The sequence below is a fragment of the Necator americanus genome, chromosome III (genome assembly GCF_031761385.1).
Source record: "Necator americanus strain Aroian chromosome III, whole genome shotgun sequence".
Taxonomy (NCBI): Eukaryota; Metazoa; Nematoda; class Chromadorea; order Rhabditida; family Ancylostomatidae; genus Necator; species Necator americanus.
This window is the reverse complement of record NC_087373.1, coordinates 33,662,326-33,676,686: the sequence shown is the minus strand read 5'-3', so window position 1 is coordinate 33,676,686 and position 14,361 is coordinate 33,662,326. Positions and strand designations below refer to the sequence as shown.

Here is a 14,361-nt window from a genome sequence, read left to right as displayed (position 1 = left end):
ATTACAACCGCTGCTGTTCTGAAAGCTGCGGAAGAGTTTGTTGACCTCTCCGATCGTGGTTCCCGGCGAATGGGGAAAGTTGTTGCCACAGAACAACGAGAGAAGGTTATGCTCCAGGTTAGATTCATTTATTCTACATTGTTGTGGACTTTTATGAGTGAATTCTCCAGCTCTTTCCCAAGCAATAAAATCGTTCGTCGGCGTAATAGAAAAATATCGTTTTTCAAAAAAATTCATTTTTATTTCAAATCGTTCTTACCTATGATTATTCACTAATTTAGGAACAGCTAGAGACATTGGCAAAACAACACTCGAGTCTAGAAAGAGCTGCGACCCTTACGGATAACAACCACTTCAATCCTCCTTGTGAGTCTTAAAAGGCGGTAGCCTATGCATTTTATTTCTTCTTAAAAGTGAATATATAGTAAGGTCAAAACGAAATGAAACAATGGAGTTACGGCTGCGCTTGAAACGGCGCAGTGGAACGTAGCGGTTGGGATTGAGAGAGAACGTTGCTAGCAGCATTCGTCGCTGCGTAGAGGTGGAACCATAGGAAAGTGCAGCGAAGAATGGTGCTAGGAGGGGTCCCCACTCGATCCTGATACGTTACGTTACGATACGTTCACCACACCGCTTCGAGCACAGCCGCTTACGCAACTGGGCCGTGATTCACGTCGTTTCGACCGTAGTATAAATGTGAGGATGCTATCATTAGAGCCGTTTTAAAGGCATCACCCCACGAATTTGAGGTGGTGCAGATTTTAGGTGGAGTATTCGTATACAGGATGGGAGACTACGGAGAGGAGGGTGATTCCGTCCATTTCTTCCTAATTGCCGTAAAAAACGGCCCGGAAGATACAGCTTCCTTCATTTTGGCGCACCATTTTGTACAAAAGGTTCGATTGGAACGCACCAGTCTTGTGCGGCACCGCATCTTCCGGGCCGTTTTTTACGGCAATTAGCAGGAAATGGACGGAATCACCCCCCTCTCCGTAGTCTCCCATCCCGTATACGAATACTCCACCTGAAATCTGCACCACCTCAGATTCGTGGGTTGATGCCTTTAAGTGGATAGAAAATCGCAACGAAACGGCGAATATTGTCTTGTTTTATAAGAGAGGGGAAAGTGACGAATAGTTGGCATTAAGCAGCCTCTTCCAGTACAAAGGTGACAGAATTCAACGTTTTCAGTGTCGGCGTATAGTGACATGGAAGACGAATTCCATGATGCTGCAGAAGAATTGAGCCTGTCTGGATCAAGGTAAGAACGGCGTCGTTTCCATGTTTCAGATTTAGTTTCCTTTAGGGAATTGCCAGCATTAATTGTAGTGTACACAGCAGTGTATTATGCAATGCATAATTGAATAATGTTTACTTTCAAATCTCTCATATTCAGTCATTACATTTATTTTTACTTCGTTGCTCACAATAGAATGTTTGGAATTTTAATTGTCTTATACCAACGATTTGCTTGTACACATTTTCATGTTCCCTATCTTCCCCCTGATATTTCTCTTCTTCCTTCTTCAATAGTCTCGAGTTTTCTAGGAGGGTACCATCCAAATATGAGTGTCCTGAATAACAAGTTTGGAAACTTTTGGAAAATCTTTTCTCTTATTGTTGAAGGCCTATTGTTCTTTCTTGCTGTTTGCATTTCAGTTCGGGAAGGTTTGTACTGAGGTAGATTTTCTCCAGTTTACAAGTTATTAGCGTGAATCTTATTCTTCTCACGGTAATTACATGTTTGTTGTGATGCCAGTTGTTCTGCACGCATCGCAGCAGAAAGGAATTTTGCAGGAAATTTCGTCGCATCTACAAAAAACCGCACACATGTACCTACAGCATTGAATTTTGAATGCGTTAACCATTTGTTTGCTGGGAATATCTTCAAACCTCATTGTTTGACGAGCGATCAAATTATCGATACTAAACCATACTACATGAGCTGTTTTTTTCTCGAATGCCTCCTTTAGATCAGCTCCAGATTGGGAGAGCAAACAGTACTTTCGAACTACTTATTCTGATGGTCAGGCACAAATTTTTGAACTATTTAGTGTTTCTAAAGTATGTTGAAGAGATCTCCAGTTGTTGGTAACGTTCTTTCTTAGAAGCATCACCCTACGAATTTGAGGTGGTACGGATTTCAGGTGGAGTATTTGTATACGGGATAGTAGGTTATGGAGAGGGATGTGATTCCGTCCATTTCTTCCTAATTCCCGTAGAAAACGTCTCAGAAGGTGCGGCAGGGCTGGCGCGCTCCAATCGAACTTCCTGTAGAATATAGTGCGCCGGAACGAAGCCGTATTTTCCACGGCAATTAGGAAGAAATGAACGGAATCACCCTCCTCCCCATAATCTACGATCCCGTATGCGAATACTCCACTGGAAATCCGTACCACTCCAGATTTTTGGGGTGATGCCTTTAATAATATTGCATAAAAGTTAGAAAAAGTGTGAAGAAAAGATTTTTTAAATGTAGATATGGAGTAAACCAAACATAGCATATTTCATAAGCTACTTGGAACTTCACTGAAGTAAACTATTTGTTGTAATCGTCCAAAATTTTACACATAACCAGTTACTTAAGTTTGTCGGATAGGATCTGATGAACTTTTTAGTGATGAATTAATAATTCCATCAGATCCTACCCGAATTTTTGAAAGTTTTTAGCCGGTAGTCGACTGCTGCCTACACGCGAATCATCCAACACCCATTGGGTATCATCGCAGTGCATTCTGTGATCCATTCGCCTACGTGGCCTAAGACTTGAAAGCTTTAGTACCTTCCCATTGTAGCCACGAAAGTGTCTTTCGCTACTGAAGTGTGTATAATTGCAGTTTTTCATGTGTTCACATATCGTAATTTTGACGTTGATCTTTTTGCGATTGTTGATTCACCTGTGGCATGACGAGAACTCGTTCTCATTCTCTATTGTCGATCTGACGAAGCGCGCCTTTGCCGCGTTGTTGTTGCTGCTGCTGTGGCCATGGTAGCATGCTGTGTTTAAGCAGTTGTTACGAATATCGGTAACACGCTGAGGACTTCGTTTGTCGGCGATCAATAAAATGCTGTTATGTTGGAGTCAGACATATTCTGCTCTTCCTTCATGTTCTATTTTACGTCTCGGAAACATCTCAAAACTACTACTAATTTAATTTTATTCGATTTATTCGTTTTTATGACTGTATAATCGATAACAGCTAGCTAACCTCCTCTATTCATACAATACGTGCTGCTTGAAAGTCCACCATACTCTCTTATTCTTTTGTGATTTTTGCTGTCTACTAACGAAGGTAGTCGCTTATGAGTACTTTTTAAGTTTGTTAAAAATGTTCTCGTGAGCGTCACGTGACCCTAAGTTTTTTTTTTCGAAGTATAACAAAAAATCTTAGAAAAAAAACTTGACATTTCCCTGAAGTGCTTAGTGTTGTGCTGCTCCTTCTAAGTAGTTGTTGACGAGGGACTCACTTTGTGATTTGCGCACAATCCTATCGACTTGCTATCTTAGATGGCACAGTCATAAACAAAATGCTGACTTGCAGTAAGGTTACTGTTTTTCACGTGTTTTTCTTGTGAGTCTTACGTTTTATTTTTTTTTATGTATTCTATTTTGAGAATTTCCGCTAAGATAGACTTTATGGATATGGATTTTTTGGCCTGTATGTAAGTCTACGAATATATATAGTCAACTGTGTTGAGCATAATTGGACTGTTCGGGCTCTTCCTGGAAACCAAGTAGTGTTTGTACTGCATCAGTTTTCCTTTCTTATGATTATTTTATTTTAATTTATTAGCCCTACTATACATTTAACAAACGTAATGACTATGAAAACTCGCTTTGCTAAAGATAACTGCTTTCCAAGGTCTATTTTAGTAGTAGAAATATCTGAGGCACAGGGCAACACGGAAATTTGCTAATATCTTTCACGTGAACTATTTTGAATAATTCATGTGTACTTTCTCGTTTTCTTCCTCTGCTCTTTGATGGCCCAAATAACCTAAACTTATTTATGAATTTAAATCTAGTCAGCTTTATTTTCTAAGTTATTTTTCATGTACTAATTATAAATGGAAGCTGCTTCGGTTACAAATCTGAAGTGAAACCTGACTCTACGTCACCAATTGTAGCAATGAAGTGAAATGAATCACAAATATAATGGGCTCCAATGACTAATGTACATCAAAGTACAGTTCATTCATCGATCATTATTGATCGCGTGGAAACGGGAACTTCTGCGCTGTGTGCGCCGCAAACAAAAATGCATGCAAACAAAAATGATGGCAGCAGGAATGAGAAAAAAAAAAACTAAACGAATAACTTATATTGGAGAAAATTGCGAGAAAGGTATGGACTTTGTTCTCATTTCCATATAATGTTCAGTTTTCATGTTGACTTAGCGCTGAAATTAGTTCTAATGTTGTAAAAATGTGATATTTATAAATTGGTTAGAAGTAGCTTCACTGATTTCTCGATCTCATTTCCATTTCAAATCCATTTTCTTCCATTCTATTCTATTTTTTTCTTTTACTATCATATCATCAAATTCTTCATTATTTCCTTAACTTCTTGGTTGTACTTTTTTGTTGACTGACAGCTATCTCTTGGATTTTGTTCATCAATGATGTAACTTTCGGTGTGACGCTTAATTTATCTCTGGTACCCATTTCTGGGATGCTTTATTTATACCTGCTCGCGTACGTACTTCCCAAAGGTTTAGAGGAAAGATGTAAGACATCAATTTAGCTCCAAAGTCGCTAGATCGCCCTTTTTTGGCCGATTTAGTCGCACTGCGAGGATAAGTGGTGAAGGGTTGCTTTGGTTATAGTGGTGGCATGCCTTCCTCGTATTAGTGCCAATTATGGCTCCTGAGTTTTTTTACCGTACTATGACCGATTTTGCCGTTGGGTTGTACAACGCAGTGCCTTACACTTCCTTTAACTATACACTATTGTATAGTTAAAGGAAGTGTGTGTCTGTTTTCAAATAGCAGATAGAACAGCTAAAATACAAAAGTCAATCAATTTCGATTTTTTTCTGAGCGATTTCTGTAGTCCCAGTTTCTTATTTAGATTTTTCCATTCTTCTTCTTTTTTTTTACATTCATTTGGACTTTTTTTGTGAACAAATATGATGCAATGTTTGCTGTAGTTTCTAAAGGACGTTTGAATGCGTCCATCTGTCACCATAATACGTCAAGCCAATATTTCTTGGTCTCTTGGGAAAGAAGTTACTTTCTTGAATTTTTTTTGGTATCATCATAAATATCTGTGGTCTGTCTGGTGATGTCTGCTTGCAGCGAAAACATTCTCGTCATTTTATTGCCATCGCGCAATCATACACTCCAATTGTTCGGGTGTCAGTGGCTCATCCGCAGTGAATTCTGCCCCGCAAACCTAGATACTATTTTTTGAGCTTTATTGATTACTTTTTTAAAACATTCATTTATTTAACAGTATTTATTATTGTGATTCTTTTCCTCTCTTATTTGGGGGTAGGGTTGTCTATCGTTGGCGTTGCCTTCAAAATGATGAAAATTGTATGTTGAGACTATCTGAACTGAAACATATTTTGGAAACGTTACTACATATTTTTGTTCTGTTCTCGCAGTTTAATCCTTATTTTTTCAATTTTCAGACGGCATGGATCTGGCCCAAATTCCGATTCGGAGTCGTTTACAACGTTGAATGACGCGCCACCAAGTGCAGCTGCTGGTATGGCATCTGCGCCTTCATCGTTTATGCCCACTCGCACAACCGAATCACGTAGTCGTGCCGGCCGCGAACGGCGGTCCACTATCCCGGATCGTCCTGATCTTCCTATCAATTTATGGTCTATAATGAAAAATTGCATTGGCAAAGAGTTGTCAAAGATTCCCATGCCAGTGAGTTTTGAGGCAGTCTTAATCCTATAACTTCTCTTCTTATTCTCCCTTCCCTTTTAGGTAAACTTCAGTGAACCATTGTCAGTGCTACAAAGGATCACGGAAGATCTAGAGTACGCATCATTGCTTGAAACGGCATCCCATCTAGTATGTTTTCTTTTTCCTTGGTTTTTTCCTTTTCTCTTTCATTGTAAAATGTTAATGTATAAACGTGTAGGAACCATTCGAACAAATGGCTTATGTCGCCGCTTATGCAGTCAGCAACTATTCGACTACTGGCAATCGCACCAACAAACCGTTTAACCCACTATTGGGCGAGACCTATGAGTGCGATCGTACGAACGACCTAGGATGGCGCAGTGTTACAGAACAGGTCAGACAAGGGACCTGCTTTACGTTGATTTTGTGCTATTTTTCAATTCGCATCCTTTTAAAGAACGCTAACGAAATTTAATTGAATTTTTATTCCGTTGCTGTCTTGTCTTATTAATGAGTGAAATTTGTTCTAATAGATATATCCCTGATTTTATCAAAGGGAAATAAAATACTCGAGGTAGGAAGTCGTTTGAAACTATCATCCCATGTAATTTTTGGATGTCTTCCTGGAAGAAGTCGAAGAAAATAATTTTTTGTAAATCTTTGATAATGAGATGCCGGGAAGCTGTTCTCTCACAGAATTTTTCAGTTATATGAAAATTTATGCATGTTTCAATGCCCACATGTAAATTTATTTATGGATTTTTTTGTTTTATCTTCAATTCTACTTTCATAATTTCATGTTATTCTCTCTTTACGGGAATTTGATGGTAATTGTGCGTTTTTGTTGTGTCGCATTTTGTAATTCACACTTACTCTTGATTATTTCTGAAATCGAACTGAATTAATTCATCTTTGTTCCGAAGAAGCATGTTGTCTTATTTTAAGGTTTCTCACCATCCTCCCGCAGCAGCACATCATGCAGAGGGGAACGGTTGGGTGATGTATCAAGATTTCACTATGACCAGTCGCTTTCGTGGTAAATATTTATCAGTAATACCTGTTGGCTACACACATGTATATTTCCCTGGCACGAAAAACCATTATTCCTACAAAAAGGTATGCGTTCCTTATAGATTTGTTCGTGAAACAGATTAAAAGTGCAATTTGTTTCAAGATTACGACCACTGTGCACAATATTATTGTTGGTAAATTATGGATAGATAATCATGGTGATATGGAAATAATCAACCACGGTACTGGTGACAAATGTGTTGTGAAGTTTTTCCCGTATTCTTATTTTAGTCGCGAGACACCGAGAAAGGTATGCGAACGCGTTATTCTTAGTTAGAAGTATTTCTTCCGCCATTATTATTCATTACTTCCATTTCAGATCTACGGTGTTGTGCAGAACTCGAATGGTGAAGCACAGTTAGTCGTACAAGGCACATGGGATAAGGCTGTAGATCTGTTCAAAGTGATCAGGACTACCGGAAGTGGCGAGAAGACGAGGATTGAGTTAGACGTGGAACCGCGACGCATTTGGACCGTTAATCCACCACAGTGGGTTGCTAATTGTGGTTTTTTGTTCCTCGACGGTTTAGTTATACTTATGGTAGTGCAGGAATGAAAATGGTCTTACGTCGCTGAGAATGCAGTGAGACCAATTTTGGTAGCTCTTTCTCTTAGCGGTCACGTTGGTGATTTTTTGCAGCTGAGCGGGTTCATTTTCGCTTATTTTCAAGTTCAGATCTCTAGATATATAGAGAGCAACCTTTCTCAACCTTAATCAGTGATAATTCACGCGCTTTCTGTAAACCCTCAAGGTCAATCCGTTATTCCTATCAAATCCTCAATTGCGGCCCAAATTTTTGAATTTGGCTGCGTCGCTAGCATGTAACTTCACAACACCTATTTGTGTTTTGTCCATAGGTGCAATAGGGAGAAGCCAGACCCTCCTCAGGTGAAGGGGTTTAGCTCATATGGTTCAGTTCATAGGGGGTAGCTCAAGTGATGAGGATCCCTTTGCCAACTGTCCAAAAGTTAAAGGGGTCGAAGCACCGGCTCGACCGGAGCCGGTGCGGTTCTTGCTATGATATCACTAGTATAACCGAACAAATCAATATCTTCTCGAAGCGATCGATATCCACACTCGTAGGTATGCACTGAAATTCTAACAATAAATCCAATATATGTAGTCCTAGTTTTCAGTTCTATTGTTTCATAAGCAATTTCTATATTTTTTCATCCATGTTGCTCTTTGTTAGGATCGTACTATTTTTGAAGCCATGAAGCACTCCATAGAATCACTTAGTGCTGCTTAGTACTGGAGTAAGGCGATATGAGTTACAGTGTTGTCTATTTATTGCTTCTCTCAATCTTGCCGTAGCGATGTTAACACTGTCGTTTTTGAAAACTTTTACTAAACACACATCTACCGTTTCTTCAGTCCTGGTGCTGAACGGATGCACAATTTTACAAGACTAGCAATCGAATTGAATGAGCCGGAGCCGGGTGTAGCGCCAACTGATAGTCGATTACGGCCAGATCAACGGTTAATGGAAGAAGGCCGGTTCGTGCCTTAATCTCGTTCCAATACTTAATTTGTGATCTTGATTGATCTCGACTTTGATTTTGATTCCTGAGCGAAATGGTTGCTTCTGTGATGTGATATCTCCTTGTAGATGGGATGAAGCTAACAAGATAAAGTTACAATTAGAAGAAAGACAACGTACTGTACGGAGAAAACGCGAAGCAGAGATGGAAAAAGCCATGCAACAAGGTACGGTAATTTTTATCCATAAGAAGGTTCATGTTTTGAAATTCCGAATTTTTCATAGCTCTCAAGTTAACTGATACTATTCCAATTCATCTTTGAACAGAAGAAAAGATTGAAAAGACAGTGCGAAATCATAAGATATCCGTAATTTCAATTTCGATAAATATGACAGTATAAAGCACAAACTGCCTCGTCCTAGTGTCGTAATTTGTGCGTGACTCCTTTCATTTTTCACTTAGGACGCACAGAAAAGCAAATTCTTCCAGCGATATATAGTAATGTATTGATCTTCACGATTACAGGACTATCCTACGAAGAATATCAACCAAAATGGTTCCAAAAAACTCAGGATGAACTAACAGGCACATTGCTCCATAAGTATATGGGAACTTACTGGGAATGTAAGGAGAAAGGGGACTGGTCAGGTTGTCCGTCGATATTTTGACCTTAGAACAGTGAAAATCGCCGAAATTGAAGTCATTGCAGTACGAAGTGTAGATGTGGTTAGGTGACGAGCTGTGATGTAAATATTGCCTTTAAATGCTAGTTAATTTATTGCATTGTTATTCTAGATCATCCCGGTAGTCCATAAAACTAAAGTGAATATTGTATGTGTCACTGTACACTCCTCACTCCCTGCTTCCTCCAAATTCTCAATCAGTTGTGATTTCATGTCGTTTTAAACTTTGCATTGTTTAGTTGTTTTTTTTTCCCTTTCCGACAATTATATCATTTGTACATGTTTCGCCATCATACACTTTTTTCTTCTTCTTTTCTCTTTATATGTGCTGCCAACGCATATCGCTTACAGCTTTTCGGGATGTCATACATGGTGTCCCATGCACATTGCAGTGTGGTGAAAGTGATCGATTTTTTAACATTTTTCATTGGGTCGGCACTAAAGAGTACCGTTTTTGGTACAGTTTTGATGTTTTAGGGAGAAAGATCTATTAACCATAGTATAAATTCACTCAAAGATGTAACTTACAGTGTAAAATATATGTGACTGATATGGTGTTTGAAATTGAAGTGTTATTTCATATGAAACTATGAAAAGTTGAATTCCTCAACTAGTGGTGATTCTGGATTTGGAATAAATTATCTTGTGTTATTGTCTTGGGATTCCGCAAAACATTGTATTCGTGATGACTGAGTTGATATGAACATACACCTCTTTTCATGCGCACTGTTTATAGAAGAATGGCGGAGTTTTAGTTATAATTCGAAAAATAAAGGATAAAGTGTCTCGTTAATCAATCCGTTTGGGATATGGGATATAATACATATAATCTATAACATATTATCAACAGATAAATTCAGAATCGTTTGCGGGTTAGGAAATTGTAGTTGGGGAGGAGGGCTCAAACGCGCTGTTATTTCTGGACGCTGTATCTTACTTTTTTCTCTTAGTAACTTCAATTTACATTTCATACATCCTCCAAGTTCAAGACTAATGCTTAAGTCTTAGGGCCGGATTGGTTTAGTTATTTGCTTCCAGAAGGCTCCCCAACTACCCTTCACCCATATCTTCGAGCTCTGTAGGTAGAGCATAGAGATCGCACAGCATTAATACAATGAGAGGAATATCGATGAGACTAGCGTATCATTTCCCCTGGGTAAAGTTACCTTGAAATCAATACGATGGGTTGGCGAGGAATGTTGTCAACGTGCGTTCCACAAAAACCAGTTTCCAAGAGCGGCATCTCGTAGTATTCTATCATATTCTATCAAAAGTTCACCTCCAAAACATTAAAAAAAAACTATAATAATTTTATTCATTGTCTCCTGAAAATTTGTCCGAGCTCTTGGCTTCGAAAGCACGATTGTATTCATAATTACAGAAAGAGAGAAAGCAAGCGAAACAATGAGAAAAATGATCTGAAGAAAAAAAAAAGATGATTCGTACCTTGAGGTTAGCTGAAGGGATGAAGTGGCACATACCGCTTTGAGTCTGTGTCAAGGTTCAAAATTCTCATTAGTTTAGTGTTCGGATATGAAGAACCGGTGAGATTTCAAAACATTTCCGAACCATTAAATAATCTAAGTTTTAAAGTTGAAAAGAATGAAGACATCCAGAGCTTCTGATATATGTGATTTGAATGTCAGTGTATGGCTTAAACCGAATAAGATGCAGCATCGCTTTTGGAATGTAGCTTTTTCCCCCAATCCCAAGCAAAAGTGAACAAAAGATAAGGAAGTGTTTGAAGAACATAAAAACCACAGCATCTTGTTCGTGGCGGTGCGAACAAGTACAACAAATGACTCATCAGAAATCATAAAAAAAGAGTTGTTACTTGGAACTCATCGGTTTTGGTGCTAGCAACATTGTTACGTTATGAAGGGGTTATTATTTTTTTACTAATAGATAGATTACGGCTTGAGTGCATCGCAAATGGCGTTTCTGTAACTCTTCGTCAATTTTTCTTCTACTTTTCAATAGAGGAAGAGCAAAAGAAGTTCACTTCATAAAGAACTATTACAATACAAGATCAATCTTTCTTTCTACCCGGTAGAACGCATTTAGACACTTTGAACAACAAAAGAGATATGGTAGGGTAAAAATACATGAAGCTTGGTGCAATTGCGTAAGCGGTTACGCTCGAAGCGGTGCGGTGGAGCGCAGCGGTTAGTCTGTTATAATACGAGGTCAATTTCGCTTTTCTGATAATTTTCTGTGCGGTACAGTGATTCCTCTAAACTTGACGTGACATTTTAAAAGACGGATTCGATTAACGTTTAGCTAAAATACTGGACTAGAAGCGCCACAACAAAAGAACTATCAAACAGCAGCAGAATGCAAACGATCTGCAATATCATAAAATATTTCTGATGCTAGAAACGTTAGCTGAACAAGTTAAGCTTTCGATCTTTTCATGATCAAAATCTCAGCCCGCGTTGGGATCATACATGGAAGAGGAGCAAATTCAGCAAATACAAACCAGAAACGACAAGAATCACCAACAAATGAGTAACCATGGAGAAACTATTTTCGTTCGCCTTTTTTTGAAATGAATATGTGGATATTACACTATGAATAGAACAAACAAACAGAAGCTGGGATGGAATCCTGCTTAGAAAAAAGAAAAGAAACGAGAAACAGACTAAATCACTACCCATTAAGCAAAGCAAACTCTTCAAATGAATCGATCCCTTAATAGCAGCAAAATCTTAATCCTTTGTAAAAATCCGATCGAAAAGAATGGGGAACAAATCCGCTCCGCTTTAGAACCACGTGTTTTCGCTAATGAAATGAATCCCTTTATAGGTTTGGCAGTGTGGCGCGTGAAATTCATTGTTTTCCATCCAGTGTTTATTCACGCCATAATTTCCTCTTTCAAATTCTTATGAATTGTTAAATCAGGGACTAACTCTGAATTTCGTAGTATTTTCAGTATTTCTAGAGCATATTTCTGTGCATTGCTTTAACGCATATAAAAAAAAAATTTAATGATGTCGGAGTTCATCTAATATAATGAATTTATTATTGACTAATCAATAATGAACGCTACATGTCCCGTTGTCTCGCAAAATCCCCGTGGTGATAGCAACATAAAGAGCCTGGATATCCAAAACAACAACAGTTGACTAAATGTTCTTTGTTCAAAGGCGAACCGTGTCCGAATGCACTTAGACCTACACCTAGACCGCCCGCGTTCATTGATCGTACGATTCTAGCATCATTTCTGACATAGTTCTTTTCCCTCAAAATCCTCATCCAAGATACTAGTAAGTCTCGTTAGTGACATTGAAGAGGTCCTTGAATCACCGTATCCACCTGATCTCTCGGCTGCGATCCATCCATGCTGCACACATATCACTCCATCTTGTTACTACTCTCTCTCGAAAGCGTTTTGCATCTTTTAGGATCCACTCTAACGTTTTTTTAGAATCCAATCTATCGTGGACTCTCTCTCTCTCGCAATGTGATCAACTTATCCATGTCCATGCGCGAAAATATCTTAAAGGCACCACCCCACGAATCTGGGATGGTACGTGTTTCAGGTGGGTTGTGCCTATACGGTAGATTGTGAGGAAAAGGGTGATCCTGATCATCTCTTCCCAATCGTAAAAAACGGCCCGGAACATGATGCTCCGAGCGTTCCGGGGCGCTGTTGTCTGCGAAGGGTTGTATTGGAGCGCGCCAGACTTGTGCAGCCAGCGCGCCGCATCTTCCGGGCAGTTTTTTTTTGCTGCGATTAGGAAGTTATGAACGGAATCACCCTCCTCTACATAATCTACGACCTCGTATAGGCATTACCCGTCTGAAAGCCGTACCACCTCAGATTCGTGGGGTGATGGGAGATTTCGCCTAACAGGTTATTACGACAGATTACGGCATTTCGTCTCCCAGGTAACTTTCGAAGACCTAAAATATTGTTTTATTTGAGATTACGAGGAACTATTTAATTATTTTCTACTTAATTAATGCTATTTTTATATTTTATTTTGATTTTGGCTACTATACTAACATAGCTCAATTTCATCGAAGACAATTTCAGAATGGTATATGCAGTGACACTCTTCTCCAGCGTTTTTTTTTTCTCGCGAATTATATTTGCAGCAACATAAAAATTATACCCATAGCAGATGCCTAGTAACGTTAGGCAGGAGGGAAAAGAGATAGGAAAGGGAGTGAAATCCATGGAAATATCAAAGATAATTTCAAAATTGTAAGTGCAATCACATTCTTTTCCATCGTTTTTTTTTTCTTTTGTCAAGTGAGCGAATTGGTGCTGAGGTAGCGAATCCAGGATGTCGGAGGAGAGATATTTGAATAGTCTGCACTAGCAGGAGGGAAGACAGCTTTTGCTCACCTTGATCGATGAGATAGCGATGGATGCTCGTCGATCCTATCAACGAAGCTCTCATCCGCAGACGTCTGTCGCGCTCCGTTGCCAATATCGGCGACGCGTAGAACGACGGCTTTAAACACTCGGAGTGGGTGGCCCGCGCATCCAACGGCAAGTCGGGAACTCGGAGCTCGCGGACCAACGCGCGGTGAAGTGAACCGGTCAGCACCGTTGTTACGGTTACGATTTCCTTTAGAATTTCGAGTGCGCTTAGAAGAATTTCCTTACTCTGAGAAATTTAAAGTGCAGTAAGCACTGATCCACAGAACTGAACACAGGGCACGTGCTAGAAATGTGCGTCAAAATTACCGCCTACGCGCCCAACTACAGGTACAACTTGGCCCTGAATACATTTTCGGGAGAAAATCGCAGCAAACATCAATATTTCATTCAAAATTCTTTTTTCAAGAGTATCTCAATGGTCGCAGTAATGCGCTTTCCGATATAGTTTCAAAGAATTTGTTCTAAGCAGTTCTTTGTTCCCGAGGAAAATGTAGTTGGAGGAGATTGATTCAAGTGACTTCTTATTTCTAGAAGTTCTGGAAGCTCTATCTTCCTAGTAACTTTAGCTAACATGTCATAAATTCTCTAAGAATAATCCTTATGTCTTAGGCCCCCGAACGATTTAGTTATTTACTTTCAGAAATAAGAGCGCCACTGAGTAGCCCCCGCCAAATAAACTTCGCCCATGTTCCTTAATTTCTAAGGAGCGATGCCTTTATCCTGGCCGGAGACTCTTAGATATTAGGATACCTGATAGTATTAGGACCAATTCTTCGAGGAATAAGAAAATGCTACACTATCTTTGACAGCAAGAAGAGGAACCACAGCCACGAGGGCAGAGGACCGTAAAATCGAGGATCACATCCATGTG

The 14,361-nt window shown here is 39.3% G+C and overlaps 1 protein-coding gene across 1 annotated transcript; it reads left to right on the top strand.

Annotated features, from left to right (window-relative positions):
• Positions 1–69: 69 nt before the first annotated feature.
• RB195_011819 (uncharacterized protein) lies at positions 70–9,082 on the top strand (the record flags this gene model as incomplete). Its single annotated transcript, XM_064193396.1, has 12 exons — positions 70–117; positions 282–366; positions 1,192–1,261; positions 5,636–5,882; positions 5,943–6,029; positions 6,100–6,255; positions 6,807–6,977; positions 7,036–7,182; positions 7,252–7,421; positions 8,308–8,430; positions 8,543–8,640; positions 8,940–9,082. The coding sequence occupies 12 exons, from the start codon at positions 70–72 to the stop codon at positions 9,080–9,082; spliced, it is 1,545 nt and encodes a 514-aa protein (XP_064050979.1).
• Between the last annotated feature and the right edge of the window lie 5,279 nt (positions 9,083–14,361).